The 22855-nt window shown below is 37.4% G+C and overlaps 1 protein-coding gene across 1 annotated transcript in view; it reads right to left on the bottom strand.

The window, feature by feature from the left end:
* Positions 1 to 22855, bottom strand: part of usp34 (ubiquitin specific peptidase 34) — a 329850-nt gene that overhangs the window by 5514 nt on the left and 301481 nt on the right. The window contains exons 70-78 of the mRNA XM_059648851.1: positions 22105 to 22183; positions 19775 to 19901; positions 19118 to 19225; positions 10914 to 11018; positions 10680 to 10804; positions 9377 to 9500; positions 3637 to 3716; positions 2587 to 2727; positions 250 to 396 (exon numbers count right to left, since the gene is read on the bottom strand). Coding sequence (XP_059504834.1) covers positions 250 to 396; positions 2587 to 2727; positions 3637 to 3716; positions 9377 to 9500; positions 10680 to 10804; positions 10914 to 11018; positions 19118 to 19225; positions 19775 to 19901; positions 22105 to 22183 — 1036 coding nt within the window. The remainder of the gene's footprint in view (positions 1 to 249; positions 397 to 2586; positions 2728 to 3636; positions 3717 to 9376; positions 9501 to 10679; positions 10805 to 10913; positions 11019 to 19117; positions 19226 to 19774; positions 19902 to 22104; positions 22184 to 22855) is intronic.

Genomic DNA, 22855 nt, shown 5'->3' with positions numbered 1-22855 from the left:
GACTTAAAGGCCCTGCTCTTATACTTCAGTGGCAGGTTGCCTGTCCTTTGGTTGATTGAAAAGTTAATCTTTTGAACCTAGAATACAGCTGTTGTGGTAGGTTCCCACGTGAGTTACAGCTGGAATACACCAGATGGGTTGTTAACATAAAACAAAATATTTCAGTTGATACATTTGTAAAAGCTATATCAAGAGGAAAGTTAGAAAAATAAAGTTGATTTCTTAAAGAAGGACCATATGGTAACTTACCCCATTTAGAATAGCACCAACTTTAGAGATTTCAACACGCTGTCCCAGAAGCTCTGGCTCAAGATTATGGTACTCATTTATTAGATTCGTGATTAAATTAGTGATCAAACTAGAACAGTTTGAACTGGAAAATACCTGATTCTGAACCTGGATAAACAACGTCAAGAATGAGGGTGCTGCAGCTTCAAACAGAACAGATAAATAACTTGATACATTATTCAGCTATAAATGCATTTCCATACTCAAAAGGTGGCAAAAAAATTCTGGAAATTCTTATATTTTCCAAAGGATTCTTGAAATTTCTCGTGTTATAGAATCAGACGGTACATTCGGCTCACTGTGTTCGTGCTGGCTCCTTGAAGGAGCTATTCAATTTGTCATACTCTTCTGCTCTTGCCCCAAAGCTGAGCAAATTTCACCTCTTCAAGCATATATTCAATTCCCTTTAGAAAGCCATAGTTGAATCTGATTCTACCACCCTTACCAACATTCCAAATCATAATTAGTTTGTTGAAAAACAATATTTAATTTCCTCCTCTGGATTTTTGATAATTATCTTACATCTGTCTTCTTGTTACTGACTTTCCAAACAATGTAAACAATTTCTACTCAGCTAATTGATTAGAACCCTTCATAATTTTGAGCAAATATATTAACTCAACACTTACATTCTTATTCTAAAGGAGAAGAATTTTACCTCCCCTATTCTTTCCACATCAAGTCCTTCATCCCAAGTACCGTTATAGAAAATCTCCTCTGCAGTATCTTGAAGACATTATGGGACATACTTCACCCATGACAACCTGTCCTCCCATCTTCAAAAGATGCTAGTAAGTAAACCCTAGGCTCCTCTGTTCCTTGCATCCCTAAAAATTATACCATTCAATTTGTATTAACTTACACTAATTTCCTTTGGAAATGCATCAAGAATGTATGGGTTTGATGGCTTATGAACTTTTAAACTTCGTTAATTTTGAAGTCATTGTTTCTTATTTAATTTCCTCGTTATTAGTTGCTCTTCTACATCTTTTTCTGGAATCTGCCTTCATATTTGCAGAGGAGGATGAAGGAAGAAGTGTTAAGGACATTTACTGTTTTCTTTTTTACATGAGCACAGGGTGCCTGATGACAATGTTGTCAAACAATCTTGGTTCTCTTCAGATTCCATAATACTGTTTACAAAAACTATCTCAATAGATAACAATTCCTTCATTTACTTTTATTTTGAAGCCTACTTCTTTGCTTAATATTTGAATCAAAAGGGAGACATTCTCGTTAATGCTTCCACCCCAAGATAGGTACCCTTCTGTAAGAGGTCTGAAGTTGTGCAACTTGTGAAAGGCTGGCTGAAGGTGATTTAGTTAAAATTGGTTTATTACTTTGAATTTAAACAAGGTTTACAGGAGATCTATTCAGGAAAAAAGGCTCAGAAACAATATTGTCGATGGACAGCAGATACATTGAGTAGTGAAAACATGAAAGTTAGCATACAGGAGAAAGGAAAACACAAAAGAAAGTTTACAAAGCTAACTAGATAGAAGGAAAAAGAACTAGCATTAGAGATGAAGTTTGGCAGACCTAACCAACTAAAACAAAGTAAAAATGAACATTGGGCATCAGAAATGGAGATCAAGGATGTCAAAGATAAAAATGAAACTATGAAATGTGTAGTTACGACCAAAGTGGTATTTCATGATAATCAGTTAAAATGTAGTATAAATAATACAAAAGAATGTCAAATAATGGGATAAATAAGCAAATCTTCAGATGAAAACTGGATATTCAATTTCAAATCAGTGTTTCTTGAAGTCACAAGAAATTGCAAATTTTTGGTAACTTGAATCAGTATCCATTCTTCCTTTAATAACTTTCTTCTGTTCCTTAACAGGAACAAATTCATGGATGTACTTCACCCAACTGTTTATTAGCCATGCATCAAACTTGATTATTCAGTTGCAAAGGAGGGGTATCTAATTGTGTCCTTTCAACAACAGTCTGTGGCAACTATGCATGGGAATCTCTTCCTCCCTAAGCTAGGTTTGTTGAGATGATGCATTACCATTTGGTTCACGGTACCAGATGAGATCAGCTAACTCAGGACCAACTCTGGAATCTCTTGGTCTCTTTATGGCTCTGTTGCCCAATGGATGAACTGACCTAGCAGCATATTTTAAATCAAAAGTTCAGTTCACATTGACTGTGACAACAGAAATAAATTTCCTTAACTCTATGCAGCACATTTGCAATAGAGTATGGCGTTCTATAGTGTCAGGCACCAAACAATGCTTTATTAATGCATATAGGTCACACAGTACAGGGACAAATTATATATCCTACCTTGGGAAGAAAGCAAGCAAGAAACGTATAAACTGCATTGTTATTCAAACATATCCTCTCGTCCATTAAAACGCATTTAATATATTCAGCAAATACTGGCTCATCACAGAGTAGTTTTACACAATTCTTCGCCATTGGTGACTGGAAAAAAAAGGTATGAGTGAGAAGAACAGTGCAACGAAACAGCTTGAATAACATTTAACTGCGCAGTTAAGTATACTGTTTTTGTTCTGTACATCCCTTCCCCAATCTTATTATTAAATATCAAACATCGTTCTCACTATGAAGGCTCAAAGATAACTTCTAGGCCTTTAGGTGTTGCTGTCCAATCAGCCAAATAACTAAAGCAGTTCCCTATCGAGAATATCTTGTCGAACGTATAACAGTGCTCAACAGCAGAACCGAGTTCACCAAACTCAAAAGAGTACACGCTATTATCATTTATAAATAACTCTGAAGCAGGATATTGCTGTTCTGACATGCTGTGTCAGCTGCTAAATGTACATTTACTTTATAAAGACTTTATGCTATCTCCAATAAACACTTGGGTTTAAAATTACATTGCATAATTTGTTTTTCTCGGCTTGAGATGTAAGTTTACAGCAACTGTTGCAAAGAGTCAAAACTAAAGGCACCTTTTTTGTAAATCTTACCAAATACACAGAAGGCCTAAGATGCTGCTTGGCCTGCTGTGTTCATCCAGCTCCACACTTTGTTAACACAGAGGGCCTTGTTTATTATCAAGTACCATGTGGCTCAGAAGTTATCACACTCAGTTACAGTTACTGTTTATAGAACGGAGCTCCAATCTATGGGTAACTGTGATCTATTATTGACCTAACTGGTTGTTTCAGAAAATTAAACGAGGAGTTGATGATGCCAACAATTGTCAATATAATCAAATACTGAACAATTCTGAGTTAAAATTTATTTTTGCAATCTTTTTGTTTTGAGCTCGTAAAATTATGCCAACTAATATATTTTTTCAAATTAAATAGAAGTACATCAACAATTTTAAAATGTCATTACAATAGCAGAACTTTAAAATACCTGAGACTGGTAAATTTCTGTCCAAAGTTTAGGAAATAATGCTAAATGAAGAGGCAAGCCTTCATATGCTATCAATACACCTGTATATCAAAAATAAATTGTAGTGTTACTGAAGGTGCACAGACACAGCCTTTACATCATTTACATTCTGCACAAAGTAAACAACACAATTTCTCGCCACTTTTCCACTTCAGAACAAATGTTGATAAGAAATACATGCCCAATTAAGTTTTCTAATAAAAGATGGATTGTAAGTTTGTGGCTTGTTTAAATTTTTAAAATAACTTTTCACAAAAAATAAAATCAGCATTTTACTGAAAATGGTTCTGGTTAACATATACTAAATGGAAGAGTGAGTAATCAAAATGTAATTTATTTGGGTTTAAATGTGAGTAAGCATAAATTACACCCTATTTTGTTACAATTTCGTCAACATGGTCAACAATTCAGTTTAGTATTAAAATTATATTAACTGAAAACAAACATTTAGATTTTGCTACCATAGATTAAAAAAACCATTGAACAGAGGAATCAAGGGCTTAATACCTTTATTACAACATTAAATAAGTTCAATCTGTCTGTAATATCTTCATCATTGCTTAGGTTTTTAGGTTAGTTTGTTTCTTTGTTAATTCATTTGCTTTTATTACATGCTGATCATTTACGCTTTTATCCACTGATATATCAGGGCACCATTGCTAATATATTTTAATGAGATAAGGGAGATGGTTGTTGAGGATAACCCTGTTGATATGTTGTACATGGTATCCCCAAAAAACATTTGATTAAGTGCTGCACTACAAATTTCTGAGCAAGGTTAGAGCTTATGGAATAAAAAGGATAGTAGTATCATGGATATGGAGTCGGCTGAGTTCCAAGAAAGGGCGTAGCAGTAGTAGCAAATATTTGTTTTTCAGATTAAAAGAAAGGTTTAAACCAGAGTTGCCTGTGCTGATGTTAAGACCCCTCCCTCTGATTAATATTCATAATATAGATCTTAGTGCAGTGAAATAATTTCAAAGTTTGCAAACAATACAAAACTTCAAGTATTGTGAACCGTGTGGAAGATAGAGTAGACCTTCAAAAGGATAGATAGGGTGGTGACATGGGTGAAGAAGCGACAGATGACATTTAAGAATGCAGAGAGACAATATAAACTAAAAGATACGTTTCTTGAGAGGGCTCAGGGCCACAGGGAGCTGGCTGTACATGTGCAAAAATCATTGAAGATGGTAGAAAAATTGAGAGTGTGAGTTAATAAAGCAGGGTTTAGAAGCAGGGACACTATGTTAAACTTCCATAAAATACTGTATTCCATCTAAGCCCAAGACTGTGTGCAGTTCTGGGTGCTATACTCAGAGCATAAAACACAGGTGGCCATTCAGCCCACTATGGCATCTTTGCCATTCAATGGAATTGCGATTGAACTGATCATCTTCAGCTCCACTTGCCTGCCTTTTGCCAAAACCTTTGATTCTCTTACTGATTAAAAATCTATTTCAGCCTTTAATATATTTGACAACCCAACACAGGCAGCACTTCACAGTAAAGAACTCCACAGATTCACTATTTTCAAAGAAGAAATTCCTCCTCATCTCTGTCTTAACTGGGTGGCCCCTTACTCTGAGATTCTCTCTTCTGGCTGTAGACTCTCTCACAAGGGGAACATTTACCCTGTCAAGCTCATTAAGAACTTTATATGTTTCAACAAGATTGGAATTCAGAAGAATGACAATAAGTCCAGGCCTAAGCTACTCAACAGGTCCTCATACGAGAATCCCTCAATACCTGGGATTAACATTGTAAGCCTTTTCTGGACTGGCTCTGATGCTAGCACGCCTTTCCTTAGATAAATGAATCAAAACTGTTCACAGTATTCTAGGTGTGATCAAACTATTGCCTTGCATAGGTTTCATAAGACTTCCAAATTTTTATACTCCATTCTCTTTGAAGTAAAGGAAGTTTTATTTTTACCATTACGTGCTGAACTTGTAGGCCAGCTTTCTGTGATTTATGCCTGAGAACCATCAAACCCCTCTGTGCTGCAGCTTCCTGCAGTCTGTCTTCATTCAAACAGCAGTGTCTCTGTTATTCATGCCAAAGTGCATTCTACAAACTTTCCCACATTATATTCCAACTGCCAAGATCATCTTCATTTCTTTAATGTGACACTCTCAATAGACTGTTTCATCCTCACCACTTGCCTTACCACCCATTTTTATGCCATCTGCAAACTTGATAATGGGATATTCATTTCCCTCATTCAAGTTATTAACATTGTAAAAATTTACAGTCCCAGCACTGAATACCTGTGACACACCATTAGTTATATGTTTCCAGCTTGAAAATATCTCCCTATCCCAAATCTTTGCCTTCTATTACTTGGGCAATCTCTATCCATGCTGATGTACTACCAGCATTAATTATAGACTCTAAAACTTTCCCAACGACTTCTCAATTTTACTTCCGGAAGGATGTAGAAAAAGGTTAATGAGAAAAGCTCCTTATATGTGACATTAAACTTATGTAGACAGATGGAATAGGTGTGGCTGTTTTCCTCAGAGAAAAATAGATTCTGCCATGGTTGACAAAGCCATGATGGAACTGGTCAAAGTAATTAGGAAAATCTGTTCCCATTGGTAAAAGGATAGAGAATCAGACAGCACAGATTTAAGGTAACTAACAAAAGGAACAATGGCAACATAAGGAAAAGCTTCTTCACTCAGTGAGTTACTAGATTCTGAAATAGATTGCCTGAGACACTACAAAAGTAGACCAGGGTCTATGGATTAGTAACAAAGTGCCTAGCTCCTGATTCCTCAAACCTATTCATCATCATCTAAAAAGTACTAGTCAGGAGTGTAAAGGAATATTCTCCACTTGCCTGATTAAGAGCACTTCACAGAGCCTCAAGAAGCGGGGAGACTAGGACCCGTGGGCACAGCCTTAGAATTAGAGGGGGTAAATTTAAAATGGAAATGAGGAGACATTTCTTCAGCCAGAGTGGACTCAATGGGCCAAATGGCCTTACTTCCACTCTTATGGTCTAAGAAATTCAAAACCACCCAGGACAAAGAAGCCTACCTAATTAGCACGCCATGCACCAGTGACCCACAGTGGCAGCAGCATATATTGTTGACAAGATGCACTGCAGCAATTCAATAAGGCTTTTTTGACTGTACCTTCCAAATCTGCAATCTCTGCCATTTAGAAGGACAAAGGACAGTAGCAGCATAGGAAAACCCACTTCCAAATTTCTCTCCAAACCAGCCACCATTCTGACTTGGAACTATATCGCCAATCCTTCGCTATTGCTCAGTCCAAATCCTAGAATTTCCATCCTGTCAGTATGTACCTAATCTCCATTTATTACAGCAGTTCAAAGCGGCCACCCCCACTTTTTTATTCCTCAATAAAAGCAGGCCAGGTCAGCAATGAGCAAATAAAGAATATGGTGAAAACGTGGTCAATTGGGACAGTGAAGAGTGAATGGGATTAGTATCTGAGAAAGAAGGATGAGCAAGACTACAAAGGCACTGGCACAGAATGAATGCTTCACAACACAAACTTAATGGGCTGAATATGATTACAGCATAGCAGACAACCAGAGTCACCATTCTCAAATCACAAAGACTTAGCATGCAGACAGAAGTAATTAAGAAGGCAAATAGAATTTGGCCTTTATTGTAAAAGGTATGGAGCATGAGAGTGGGGAAGTATTGTTACATCTGCACAGGACATTGTTGAAACCACACCTAGAGTATGTATGCAAATTCTGGTGTCCCTATTTCAGGAGGGATCTATATACATTGGAGGTGGTATACAGAAGGCTTACTGAACTGTTTCCAGAGTTGACGGGCTTATCCAATGAGGAAAGGTTGAGTAGGTTGATGCTATATTTGTTCAGAAGTGATCTTCGTGAAATATAAGATCCGGAGGAGGTGTGACAGCATATATTGGAAATGATGGCTCCGCTCTTGGGTGAATCTTAAACTAGTGATACAATTTCAGAATAAGGATAATCTTATTTAAGATTGTGATAAAAGTTGTTCTCTCAGCTTCATTAATCTTTGGAATTCCCTACTGCAGAGATCAGTGGAGGTGCGATTATTGACCCATGTTTATTCAAAGCTAAATTAGACAGATTTCTGAGTCTACAAAGAAATCCAAGTTATGGAGGGCAGTTACGAAAATGGAAAAAGACAACTGATCAGGTCAGTAATGATGTTCTTCAATGCACAAAATGCTCAAAGAGTCAAATGGCATCTTCCTACTCCTATTTTCTATGTTCATACGAATAAACCAGTTTTGTAACACATGCAAGTGTTTGGATCCCAGTTGATGTTATTACTGGACAAACCTGATTTAGACAGGGTTCTGCCTAGGATCTATCATATCTTTGTTTGTTTTTGTCTTAACTGCATGGTGTCTTACTAAAGCATAAGCATGCGATGTTGCAGATTTTGCTTTAACAATTACAGTAGAAGTTTATTAACAAAAGAAATTAAGATAAATAGAATCAGCCAAACATCTCTATATAATACAAACATTTTAAAACAAACACTCTATTAATCCAAAAAACACCCTACGCAAATTGCAAAGACAAAATAGCGAAACAGCTTATGTATGTTACCCAGAACACACCTGATACAATACTCAAATCACCACTCGTACAATATTAGAGTCATAGAGTAATACAGCATGGAGACAGGCTTTCAGCCCAAACTGGTCCATGCTGATCATGGTACCCACTCGGTTAGTTCCAATTGCCTGCAATTTGGTCCATATCCCTCTAGACTCTTCTCATCCATGCACCTATCCAAACGTTTTTTTAAACACTGCCATTGTACCTGCTTCAACCACTTTTTTCAGCAGCCCATTCCACATATGCACCACTCTCTGCATGAAAAAGTTGTCCCCTCAGGTCCTTCTTAAGTCTATCCCCCTCACATTAAACCTACAACCTCTAGTTTACAACTCCCAATCTTTGGGGAAAAAGATTATATGCATTCATTGTATCTATGTCCCTCATGACTTTACACAGCGCAATAAGGTCGCCACCTCATTCTCCCACATTCCAAGGAATCTCTGTATCATACACCTTGGTAGTTTAAATCACTTCTGACTTCAATTTTTAGACGAGAACTACAGATAGCTTCTTGCTGAAGTTATCATAAACCAGGCCTTCAACGTACTCATCTTTAAGCAACCTCTTCAAGGTTTTATCCCAATATTTCCGCTTTGGGACTGACATTAACACTTTAGCCTAAGGCAATCTAGTTCACTCTATCCTTCCCTTGGGACTGCTGAAGACTCAAAGTAAAACTGGCGTCCAAAAATCTCGCTCTAAACATGGCCATATCCCTTAAGCCGAAAAAAATTACAGAAACTTCTAACAAACCTTAAGGCTCCACTGAATCACAAAACAATCCAAGATAAACAAAAGCAGAAGAATCTTTTAGTAATGCACACAAATTACATCACATAAGTCTATTCAAAATGTTGTCATAGAATAATTAGTTAGAACTTAATTTGTCAAGGCATTCTTCAGCATTACATGGGCCCTAAGTGGTTGCTTTCTCTCGGAAATCTACAATGAGAGAGTAAAGGAATATAATCTTCATTGGGAAATGCTAAATTTTAAAAATTATTTTGGTACACGAACTACCAGACTAGAACACTGATACATTCACTGCATGTATTTATGCTATCTGTTTAAAAAAGTCAGTTTGATACATACTTAATTTCACTAGAGTTTCTGTAAATTTTTCACAGTTCACTGCTACTCGACATAAGAGATGGATGAACTGATGGTAAGAAAGGAAATAATCCAGCAGTACTCGATCATAAACATCATCTTTTCCCTGCAAAATAGACTGAAATTACTCAAGGAGATCATGGCCTCAGCAAATTTTTCATCTTAGATTTTATGGAACACAAAATGCTTCATACTTTAAACAGTTTAATGATGACAAATCTAAATTGCAAACATTTAAATGCGCATGTATTCTCGCATACAGAATATTTAATCATAAATTTAGAACGAAACCACAGGGTACCTTCAAAACCTTTTGTTATGCTAATGTTTATTTGGGAAGAGAAACCCAAAGCCAATTCTGAAGCACAGACTGCCTTTTCAAAAAAAAATTAAATCTTACTAGTGGGTTTTTATCAATTAACATTACTAATCCAAATTGACATAAACAACTGACACAGAGGAACAGGTGGTGCCAGTTTGAGAAAATCTGTATTGGTGCGGGTGAAAGTCTAAAATACTCTCCTTAACAAAAGTGAAAGTTTATCAACACAAAATAGACTGCAGTTGTTAAGGCAGTGGCTACCATCAAATCTCAAGGACAATTAGAGTTAGGTAGCATCTACTGCCGTTGTCAATGACATTTACATTCCATGAACTAATATAAAGAAATCCCTTCACAGCCTGCTGAGGGAAATCACAAACCAAAGGCTTTGACGATTGAAAAACCACCTTTGTTACAAAATAAAAAAGCTGAGAAGTGACATATAAATTTACATTTACGTTGTAGTAAGTGAAGGGAATTATCTAAGATATTGAAGGCAGCAAGCAGATGGGCCATGAACAAAATACACAAGGATAGGGTTTGGATAAAGCACTGCTCTGCAATAAAAGCATGAATTCCGATTTACCAAATGTGATTGCCAGATACATTCTCACTCCATGACTCAATGGCATTCTATGTAGTAAACTGATAGACTGAATGTTCAGTTTGCCAGAACTTTGGCTGCTGTTTCTATTTTGTCACGACTGACTTTTGCCTAGGAATGGGCATCAAATACTACTTCCTTAGTGGAGGTATTGCAAATCTGTCATATATTTTTAAAAGCACTGCTACTGCAGCAATTGGGGCTCCTAACAGCAGCAGCAGCAGCTTTTAAAGTAGAAACTTATCAAGTTTCACAATGAAACTACCTCAACAAAGTGTTAATTTTTCTGTTACATTTAATCTCTGAAACACATAGTAAATTGTCTGCTGCATAAAACACTTCCATAGATCTCTACATACCTTACTTGTTTCCACCATCGTGGGCAAGAGGCACATATTGAGTTCGGGACGGGGAGGACGTATATTGTTTTTTCCACCCATTAACTTTATATTCTCACGACAGGGGAAATAGGGCCCTAAAGACACTGTAAAATTAGTTTAAAAGATGAAGAGTGAAACAGAACCTTCCAAAGCAAGTAGAGATTTATTTGTTATTATTATCTTCCAGTTAACTGTGTAAAAGATTGTACTTACTTGGTATACTACTATGGTGACAGGTGCAATGATTGTGCTGAAGGAATGGCACCAAAGTATGAAGGAAATCATGAGGACTCAGAAGGACAAGTTCTTTTAAAACATCTAGGAAGCAATGATAAATTTCTTTAATGTACACAAAAAGAATCATTTTCTAGATGTTGTTTTTGGTATGTCCCACCATGGACTTTTCTTTCTAAATAAAAATGATCAATTCATTGAGTTATTTTGAAGTGTGAAGCAGTGTAGTTGTAATTTTTTTTTGAGATACAGATGTTATTTTCAAAAACACCTGCTTGAATTGCACTTTGATACAAGTTTTTCTTCTTTTGGTAAGTGGATGTAATGAAGTGGCTGGCCAAAAAGGTGTAATTTTCTACAAACTATTCCTGAAATTAAAAAAAGTTACCATACAGATTTCTTAAAGTGATTTCAGTTCCAACTACTAGACTAAAATTATGAGCATTTAAATCTAGCTACTGTAATCCAAATGCAAACTCCCTATCTCATGTCCATCACAAATCCCAAGCTTGTTTCAAATTCCTTACATTTCGTTTTCTATCAACATTGTGGTCAGTACAAACATACAAGTTAATTTTTCAAAGATGGGCAGAAAAACTCACAAGAGCAACGAACACAGAAATATTGCATTTATATTTTGAATTTATATTTTGTCCTGCCACAGCTTTAGGCTAATAGTCACGTGGAATACAATTCCACTTCTCAAACTGAATGCTGTAGCTAAAGTTTTCTGATTAGAAGTAAATAACCCAGATGGACTCATCTCTAATTTCTCCTTTTGCCTATAAAGAAAATATTCATAATCTCTATTTACAAATTACTTGAGATCAGGAACTCAACATATCGCAAACTGTGGGTACATATCCATGTGTTACTGAATCAATAACTAGTAATGTGACCTCATCACACATTACAGATTTTCTTTTTTTCTGTTTTTGTCAGGGCCACCGAAAACTGGGGATGATAAAAAGAATAAAGAATCAGAAATAACCAAAGACCTTAACATTATAAAACATAGCAGCAGAATTAAACCATTTAACCTATTGAGTGTACTCCACCATTTAATCATGTCTGAAATGTTTCTCAACCTCATTCTCCTATCTTCTCTCCTAACCCTTGATCCCCATATCTGTTTTAAATACACTCAATGCCTTGGCCTCCAGAGCCTTATGTGGCAATGAGTTTCACAGAACGGTCACCCTCCAGCTGAGGAAATTCCTCATTTCAGTTCTAAAAGTTTATCCTTTCACTAAGGCTGTGTCCTCTGGTCCTAGTCTCTCCTACTAGTAGAAACATGTCCACTCTATCCAAGCCTCTCAGTATTCTGTAAGTGTTAAACAGATCCTCTTAATCCTTCTAAACTCCATTAGGTACAGATCCAGAGTCCCCAACTACTCCTTATGTGACAAACCCTTCATTCTCACGATCATTCCTGTAAAATGCCTCACAGGGCCCAAAACGGCTCAATATCCCAAATGCAGCATGACCAGAGCCTTCTACAGCCTCGGCATCCTCTTGCATTCTAGTCTTCTGGAAAAGGCACTAACATTGCAAGTGCCTTCCTAACTGCCAAGTGAACTTGCATGTTAAAGTTAAGAGAATTCTGAGCTAGGACTCCCAAGGCCCTTTGTGCTTCAGATTTCCGAAGCCTTTCCCATTTAGAAAATAATCTACGCATCTATTCTTCCTACCAAAGCACATAACCTCACATCTCCCCATTGTGTATTCCATTAGTCATTTCTTTGTCCACTATCCTAGTATGCCCAAGTCCTTCTGCAGGCTTCCTACTTCCTCAACACTATCTGTCCCTCCACCTATCTCAATGTCATCTGCAAACGTGGCAACAATGCCCTCAGTTCCTTTGCCCAGATCATTAAAGGATAATGTGAATAGTTATGGTCTCAACATGGACCCCTGTGGAACTCCACTAAGTTATTAGCTGTCATGCTGAAAAAGACCCCATTATCCCTGAAAATCCCTACTGGTCAACCATACCAAGATTTGAACACTGTCTTCATACAATGCCAGGAATCATTCACATATAATTTGTAAACACTGGGATTTATAACATTTCTTTTTACAAACTGTTACCAATCTCCAAAGCAATCAAATTTATGAAATTTCCCTCAAATGAAGAATTTACCAAAATTTATGAGGAGATCTTGATCTGGCATCAGGGATCTCACCTACTGGCTTGACAGCCAGAGAGATACCCACGGTGCCTGGTTTTGTGAAGGCCTGCTGAACCTGACATCAATCAGGCAATGGCCAGGCCACACGTGGACGTTCACCTGACACCAAGACCTCACAGCCAGAGGTCGGTAACTCTCACTCAACGCCACCACTGAGCAGTTGTGGTTGTTGCATCCCTTAGCGCCCCAGGATCAGGCACTAGGATCAAGGAATCCACATCATTATCACAACTACACATCCCATGCTCCCCCCGTTGTGGTGACAGGTAGCTAACTGACAATAGGCCAACTTGCAGCTGGGTTAGTCTCAGCTGTGATTGGATGAGGGCCTTAAGTGATCCTCAAGTGGGTACTTGGTGGCCTCCATGGAAAGTGGTGCAGGGAAGTTGAACAAGGGCCTTCCAAACAGAATTTAATTTCTGTGAACAGGCAAAAGTGGTAGGGCTAAGGTATATCATGGACCCATCCAATCAAATGTCCTTCCCACCTCTGAGTTTGTCAACAGGGAGAGCAGAAGACTCTGTCCAAGATTCTGCTTTTTATAGTTTTAACTTTAACATGCATCAAAACCACCACAAATTACATAAGAATTTAACAGGATGATGCTTCAAATACAAAAGTAAATTTTACATTGTTCACCGAACAGTCAAGACAACAAAGAAACATTTTGTACAACCAAAAACACTTGCCTTCAGCATGTATTCCAATATCTAGATTCACAGTTCCATATGATATTCTTTATTCATGTAGGATGGGTCAGGAGTCCTATCTGACAATAGCTTTAATCCCTGGGTTTTACAGATACAATCGACGCCAAGACACACTTCTAAGTCCACCCCCCCACTCAAGTTACAATTCTTGACAAAATTCCTTTCTGAATGACCAATGAATAACACCTCAATTAACCATTTGGCTACTTCTGGTAAAAACAAATCTACATCTTTAGCAAATCCAAACAACTTGCAGTTTTGCAGGTTTTAAATCTTTCAAGCATGCTAATGTAGTGCCTCAAACAGCTCTCATAAAGCTTTGCAGATGCCTTCACTCTCCAGCTCTCTTCTATATCTGCCCAAATAACCTCTGTCTTAAGTTCTCTCCTATTGGAACAAATTCCAGATCAAGGATTCGGAATTTCTGACTATCCAAGAAAATTTCAAGTGATGCCTTAATAACTGATGCGATGACTGTTTTTGAGTCATAGGTCACCATATTTCCCAAAACTATCAGACCCTACCCCCACAGAAAATGTTACCATACAGTAAATTTCACTTTACAGCACCTGGAAAAACAGCTAGGTCTTAATATCCCAAACAATTTATTAAATAATGTACTCCATGTTACACTGGCTACAATAATAATGCATTGTATTTACAAAACAGACTTCATTACAAACATGGCATTACTTTACAATCTTACAAAGCCCAATACAGATTTGGCTGGCTTAAGGCCATTGCTGTTACCATCCTTTGCTCTTTAAAAACTCTTGACATGTTGTCCTCAGTCACATTATTTTGGGCTGCACCGTGTCATAATTTTTAGTGTAAATGGAAGCAGCATCATATTCCACCAAAATGGACACGTTTCCAATTTCAAACTTTTCTACCAACATTAGATTTGTAGCCTGTACAAACCAGTAACCTTGCTCTTGCACTCCATGTTGCTTTTTAAAATCAGCATTGGATTGTGCCGTACGGGCCCAGAAATCCTGCTTGAAATGAGACCAAAGGTCGAACAAATTGTTTTGTCTAGTTAACTTTATCAAAAATAATATTGCCGATGTACCATCTGTCTTCTGAATACAGGCAGCTATGGATTGGAATCCATGAAGAAATCCTATCATAGTGTTTCTTACTTTCTTGATTTGGCAATTTCCCTTGCTCTTAATTAGAGATAGATGACAAATGTCAAATTGTTTTGAACCTCCTGGTCCAATTTTTAGCTTCTCACTACTGATTTCACCTATGTCTGCCTTTTTTTACACGTTCAAGCCTTGGAAAAAAATTTCAACCGACAAACACCCATGGTACTCTTCACGTTATTGTAAAATTTAAGATAATTCTTAACTTTGGGCCTGAATTCCCTGTTTAACTCTTCATTTTCTTTTCCAGGAGATGTAGGTTTTGATGAGCAAAATGCTCTGGAGCGACCTAACAACCGATTCTAATTCTAAACCTAGCAAAGGTTATGTTGTGTTTAGATAAGAAAGCTTGATATTATCTTTTATTCAGTAACTAAGACACATTTTAAATTAACCTGGTACGAAGGAACAGGTAAACAAATTTCTAATGATGCAAATGAATGTTTTTATTCAGCAAACCTTTCTGGACAGAGGTTCACCTCACTTGCCAACATCAATGATTGTCTCTTTCTAAGGAAAATATTCAATTTTGTCAGCCATACCAGATGAACATGGGGACTTGATACTCTACAAAAATCTCTTAAGCTTTCTATAATCTTTCCAATGGAAAAAAGGACTCCCTGTTTGCAGTAAACATGACTAATTAGGACAATATCAGGTTATCATTCATATCAAACTCTTACCATTAATTTTATTACACATTCTTAAAACAATTATAGATTACCAAGCTATCTTAAAGAATTTACATATTTACTATTGCTGTTGCCTCCAGTTTAATGACAGTCACAAATATATATAAAGATAAATTGCTCTAACTGAACATCAAGTGTTTACCTACAATTTCTGAAGAACACTTGCACTCGCGTCACTCAATTTTGCCCACAAAATGCATGGTAAATCCACCACTGCCCAATACTGTCCCATCGATCTACTCTCAAGCAACAGCGAAGTCAAGATCAACAATATTCCTAAGCAGCACATATTCAGCAATAAACTGCTCACTTAGACTTAGTTTGGACTCCGGGCCACTCATATTTTGACCTCATTACAGCTGTGGCCTAAACATGGACAAAAGCGGTAAAAGTGAGAGTGACTGTCCTTGACATTAAGCCAGGAGTAGAACAAGTACGACATCAAGGAACCCTAGTAAGGCCAAAATCAACTTAAAATCAGAGCAAAAGCTCTCTTCTGGTTGGTGCCATATTGAGCAAAGGAAAATGGCTGTGGCTATTTGATAAGAGGCCACAAAGGTTATTGTGTAAGATAAACGCTCATGGTGTTGAGTAACATATTGGCATAGATAAAAGGTTGTTTGACTAACAGAAAGCAGAAAATAGGAACGAAACTTTGCCAGGCAGGCAGGTAGGATGTCACAAGCGGTCTGCCACAGTGGTTGATGTTGGAGCCTTAACTCTTTACAATTTATATAAATTATATGGATGAAGCGACCAAGGGTGTGGTAGCTAAATTTGCTGATAACACAAATATAGATCAGAAAGAGTTGTGAAAGAAGAAATAGGGAGCCTACAAAATGATGCAGGTAGGTTAAGTGAGTGGGCAAATATCAGGCAAATGAGTACAATGTGGGAAATTGTCCATTTTGGTATAAAAAGGAAGAATATCATCTAAATGGTGAGAGGTTGCAGAACTCAGACGCAGAGAGATCTGTGTGCATTAGTGAATAAATTGCAGAAGGTTAGTGTGCAGGTACAGCAACTAATCAGGGAAGCCAACAGAATGTTATGCTTTACTGTGAGGGGAATTGAATGCAAGGGTAGGGAGGTTGTGCTTCAGTTTTGGTTGAGACTGTATTTGAAATACTGTGTACAGTATTGGTCAGGTTACATACAGAAGGATGTTAATGCACGGTTAGCAGTTCAGAGAAGGTTTTCTAGACTAATACTTGCAATGAGCAGATTGCCGTAGGAGTAAGTTTAGGAGAGTCAGAGATGACTTAACTGAAACACAAGATCCTGAGGGGATTTGATGGATGGATGTGGAAAGGATGTTGTTTCCTCTTGTGTGAGAATCCAGGATTAGAGATTATAGTTTAAAAATGAAGGAGTTATCCATTTAAGACAGGGATAAGGAATCTTCCTTTCTCCCAGAGAGTGGGTTTAGAATTCTCTTCCTCAAAAGGCAGTGATGCAGAATCTTAAAATATTTTTAAGGCAGAGGAAGATAGACTCTTGATTGTTTTTCATTCCCTTAGCAATCAGAAGTACACCGAAAGGTAGAGTTGAGATTAAAAGCAAATCAGCCATGATCTTGTTGGATGGTGGAGCAGGCTTCGAGGGCCATGTGAACTACTCTTGTTCCTTAATTGCATGCTGTTGGAAGTCAATCATTTTAGTGTCAGGGCATCAATGTAGGGGTTCCTTAGGGTAGTTTACTAGGTTCAACCATCTTCAGCTGTTTCACCAAAACAGTCCCTCCACCATAAAGGGGAGGAGTGAAGACGTTCACTAATAGCTGCACAATGTTCAGTACCATTCACAATTTTATGATGCATTCAGTCCATATCTATATGCAGCAAGTGCTGGACAATGCCTAGGCTTGGACTGATGATTAGCAAATAACATGCGTGCCACTCAATATTCACTCTCTCCACCACCAATGCTCAATTGCAACAGTGCATAGTATCTACAGATAAACTGCAGCATCTCACCCCATTTCACTTGTCAGCACTTTCCAAACTCTCCCAAACTTAGTGGTGAGGAATTCTAACACGTGTAATCCAGTTGCCAACTCCCTAGTGCTTATCCACGTTATTCAAGGCACAAGTCAATATTGTAAAGAAATACTCTCCACAGACCTGAATGTCTGCAGCATGACAAACAGTTGAGTTGTTTGACACCTGTACCATCTACTGTAGCACTTCCAGTCGTCCTCTGATGGCATCTTCCAAATTCACAACCTTTACCATCCAAAAGAAGTAGTGCAGTGATGGAACCTGCAAGCCCCATTCCAAGCCACACACCATTTTAACTTGAAACCATATCACCAACTCGTCACTGTTGCTACATTAAAATCCTGAAACTTTGTTACAGGACCATGGTTGAACCTACAGCGCAAGGGCTGTTGCATTTCAAGGTAGCAGCTCACCACCACTTTCTCCAGGGTAATTAGGGATAGGCATCAAATCTTGGCCTAACCAGCAATACTCACATCTCAGTAATGTGTAAAAGAAAAACAACTGCCAGGAACCAACATCAATCAACAAGGCACTTGCCACGAGTGTGATAGAATACCTTCCACTTGCCTAGATAAGTGTAGCTCCAACAATCAAGAATCTTGATTCCATTTGGGACAAAAGCAGCCTGCTATATTGGCACACTGTTCACCACCTTATTTACTCTCTCTACTGATGTACAGACGCAGCAGTATGTAGCATTCATAAGTTACACAGCAGCAATTTACCAAAGCTCCTTCCAGACCCTTTAACACCTGGAAGGGCAAGGGCAGTAGATGCATGGGTCCATCACCATCTGCAAGTTCCACACACATCATCCTAACTTGGAACTATGCTGCTATTCTTTCACTGTGGCTAAGTGAAAATAATGGATCTCCCTTTCTACATGACACAGACTGCAACAATTCAAAAAAGCAGCAGGTTATTACTAGAGATAATGGGAACTGCAGATGCTGGAGATTCCAAGATAATAAAATGTGAGGCTGGATGAACACAGCAGGCCAAGCAGCATCTCAGGAGCACAAAAGCTGACGTTTCGGGCCTAGACCCTTCATCATTACTACCTTCTCAATGGCAAGTAGGAACATGCAATAAGTGCTGACCATACCTTGTGAACATATAAAAGAAATACCAGCAACCAAGAGACCGGCGTCAGAGTGATAAGTGCTAAATTGTGATGAATTGTGCTTTTATATTGTGGAGCAAAAATTATGGTGAACTTTGAGTCATTTCATGCAGGATCCTCTAATCATTCAACAGGAGATGTTTACCTAGTCAAATCTTTACTAGTCAAAATTTACATCAGAAATAGCCCTAGCAGCAACCTGTCAATTGAATGCAGCACAATATTAATTTTCAGACTATCCAATCCAGAGAAACTACAGATTACAATTTAAATTTATTTAGCTGCAGTTGATGTATGACCTCATGGTATTATTACCTATACAAGCATTTCGGAGTTCTGGCGGACTGTAGGAATTTAATAATGTGAGAAGCTTGTGAGCAAATTCGATTCTTTCTTGCCACTGGATCAAGGCTTGCTTAACATCTGTAAACAGAGTTAAAACATAATGAATCTGAAATGTGAAAGCTGCAAATCATTTTAAAATGATATATATTATTGTCGGAAACAAACAATCAATACTAGTATAGCGTAGCAAGGAGGACAAAATATTTAAGAAATATATTACATCACAAAATCCCAAAACAAAAAAAAAGAAGAATACACAAGGATACAACATCAAAGAATGAGTTGCATGTTCTAGTGCAAAACAATATTCTGTTGTGCTAGTAAGGACATCTTATGTGAGCTGCAAACATCAAAAGGTGAAAATTTAAAATTTTGTTAAAGGCTTTTGTAATTATTAAGTCTCCACACTGCAAATACTATTTTTGAAAATAAAAACTGTCTAACATCAATAGTAAATTTCCTTCTTGGCATTCCAACCCTCCATTACAAGGGGCATGAGAGAATGGATTTAAAATAATCCATCAAAAACATTAAACTTTCATTAGATAGCCTTTGGAGACAGTTAAAAAACCCTTCCACAAAAATAAATCAAAATCACCCAATAAAAAACACCAAAACTCAACAAACCTTTCCGCTGCAGATATGGACGTGTAGATTTCAGAACAGATAAGAAAATGGAGAGAAGTTCGACCAAGTCCCCAGTCACATGGCAAGCTGTAGCTTCATGGTACATCATGTGCAAAGTATTAAAAGACTGAAAAATTTAGAAGAAAATCAGAACTAATTGTTTTGATTTCTTGATATCAAAAGAATTATGGCCAACTCAATACAATCACAAATGAACCAAACCAACCCACTTTGTGCAATACTATTGCTGTATTTTTCAACTGCTCCCTAACATTGTCTAACAAAATTAACAATGTCCCCGAATAAATAGAATAACAGCAAAAGATAACTGCAATTGATTAATTAGGATGCACTGAAAACAATTAAAAAGTGAAGCTTTGTTTTCAATTGATTACTTTGGATGCTTTCTTAATGTTCTAATTGGATGCTTTCTTAAAGCATGGATTGAAGGTTGTTATTTACCTTGGCAAGCTCAATACGATATATATTGTCATCTGACACATCTCCAAGCCTTAGAATGAACTAAGGACATCTTAGTTTGTTTTGTTATTTGTTACATTTGGATGGGAATTCATCAAATAAATCAAACATTCTATTCCATCTCACTGACTGTACATCCTTTTTCTGTTATTGGCTTATAGGACACGTGTCACTGGCAAGGCCAGCATTCACAGCACATCATTAATTCCCTCAAGGTGGTGGTGTGAATCATCTTGGCCTGCTGCAATTGATATAATAGAGGTACACCCACAGGGCGCGTTCCCCGATTCTAACCAACTGACAGTGAAACAATGGTGATATAGTTCTAAGTCAGGACAGTGAGAGACTTGGAGGCGGACTGCAGGCAGTGATCCTATGCACCTGCAATCCTTGACTTTGTGGAGGTCATGGCCTTAGAAGATGCTGTCATTGGAGACTAGAGAAATTGTTGCTGTACATCTTCAAGATGGTACACACTTTGCGTGTTGTCGGTGGATTAAATTAGTATTTACTATGAAGAATGTGTTGCCAGTATTATACTTTTTAAATCCTTTTACGGGATGTGGACTTCACTGGCAAAACCAACATTTGTTAGATGTTCCTAACTGATCTTCTTTTAAATCAAATAACACTGATCTTGCTAACTTTGATCTCGCCTAGCACATGCCCTGTGCAACGTAGACCTGTATGCCTCTGCATCACTCTCTGATCCAAGAATGGGAATTCTGTAACAAATAATTTGACTTCCTAACTTCCCAAAGTTTACCCATCATCTTCCATTCACAGGTCAGTTATTTGATGGAATATTCTCAATTTTTGAAAGGTTTATTTCATGGGATGCAAGCTTCATTGGCTCAGCCAACATTTATATCCATCTTTAATTGTCCTCGAGAAGGTAGTGGAGACCTGCCTTCTTGAGCTGTTGCAGTCCGTTTTGAGTCATTATCCCAACTTAAAGATTCACCCTACATTGGCACATAGCGGTAGTTATGCATAGGAGGCAACTGCAGCAATGTGCCAAATCTCCTCCATTTCAAACACACATCAATAACCTAGAAGAATAAGAGCAGCAGAAAGTAGAAACACCTTCACCTGTACACTCTCCTCTAAGCTTGAGGAGAGTTACTTGGAACAATGTAACTGCTTCCTCACTATAATTGGGTCAAAAACTAGGAATTCCCTTCTGAACTGATTGTGCTGGTACCTCTGCAACACAGTTTGCAGGGTTTAGGAAGACAGCTCACCACCAGATTCTCAATGACAATTAGGTATTAGCGGTAAATGTCATTCTTGCTGGCAATCACACTCATTGAACAAATGAGCCGATAAAAGAAAGTACTGAAACTAGCTTTTCATTCCACACTTAGCAATTGAATATAAATTCTTCCAGGTGCCATAGTAGAGATTTGAACAAATGTTCTTTGAGCACTGGTCTAAGCTTCTGGATTACTAGCCGAGTAAGTTTATCACAATGTTACCATTTCCTTTGAACACAATTTGACAGAACTACATAGTAGTTTATTTGCAGTTGCAGTTTAACTAAAGTCAGAAAGTAACTGACATAAATTAACAGCTCTACAGGCATTTTCCAATCTACTAAAAATGAGCAACTGCATATTATCATGATATTGTGGCGAGATTAGCAGATAAAATATCTTTACTGTTTTCACATTTCAAGAAAGAGTGTATACTGTAGTTTGTAATGGGTGTACGTGAATTTTTTAAAAAACAAACTGAAATTCAACACAACATACTGTCTACTCCATCTTTGACTAGCAAACAATGAATATAAGCCTAATGTCTTGCAAAAAAGCATAATACAAGGAGTATAAGGATCCAGTTTACTATACCTCTGTCATCAAAATTAGACCCCGATTGAAAACAACTAGCAGCCGGTCTTCATCAGTTTCTAGAAGAATTCTGAAGGCACTGCAACAATGAAGAAAGGAACCATTGATAGAATGCTGTATCTGATTGCTGTGTAATGCAATACACACGAAATGTCAAAATCACAACAGATGATTTACTGTTCTATCAGCTCTGATGTTATTTCTGGCAACATCCACCACCAATACATATAATCATCCACTTAATCACCAGCTATTTCCTCAGTGTAACGTTAATTATGGACAAGCTCTTTTAATCCATCATACAAGATAAAATAGCAAATACTTAAGAAGCACGAGCTTATCAAGCAAAATCAGTACAGACTGGTAAATGGAAAACCCTGTTGACTAATTTAAGTGCTTCCTCGAGCCAGTAGATAATGAAAATGCACGTGAAATTTTCGGAAGACATGTGTTAATTCATAGAGAAACTAGTTAGAAAAACACCTAGTATAAAATATAAGAAAATTTAGCAGTTTGAATAAAAAGCTAATTATTAGTAAACAGTTATAATATTCTTTATTCAAGAATAGAGTTTAGCACAAGATTATTTTAATCCTTTAGATTTAGTATATTATGAAAGAGGATCACCAGAAGTGGAATGGTGTGGGTAAAGTGAAAGGGTGCAATGGAAGACAATAATTCTCCAACTAGGTACTTGAACTATTAGGGTACATTCATCTAGTTTAATTGGGTTTAACTATAAACTTGCAGA

Source organism: Stegostoma tigrinum, chromosome 9, assembly GCF_030684315.1.
Source record: "Stegostoma tigrinum isolate sSteTig4 chromosome 9, sSteTig4.hap1, whole genome shotgun sequence".
NCBI lineage: Eukaryota > Metazoa > Chordata > Chondrichthyes > Orectolobiformes > Stegostomatidae > Stegostoma > Stegostoma tigrinum.
Note: the sequence above shows the minus strand (reverse complement) of the source record. Positions and strands in the feature narration are given on the sequence as shown.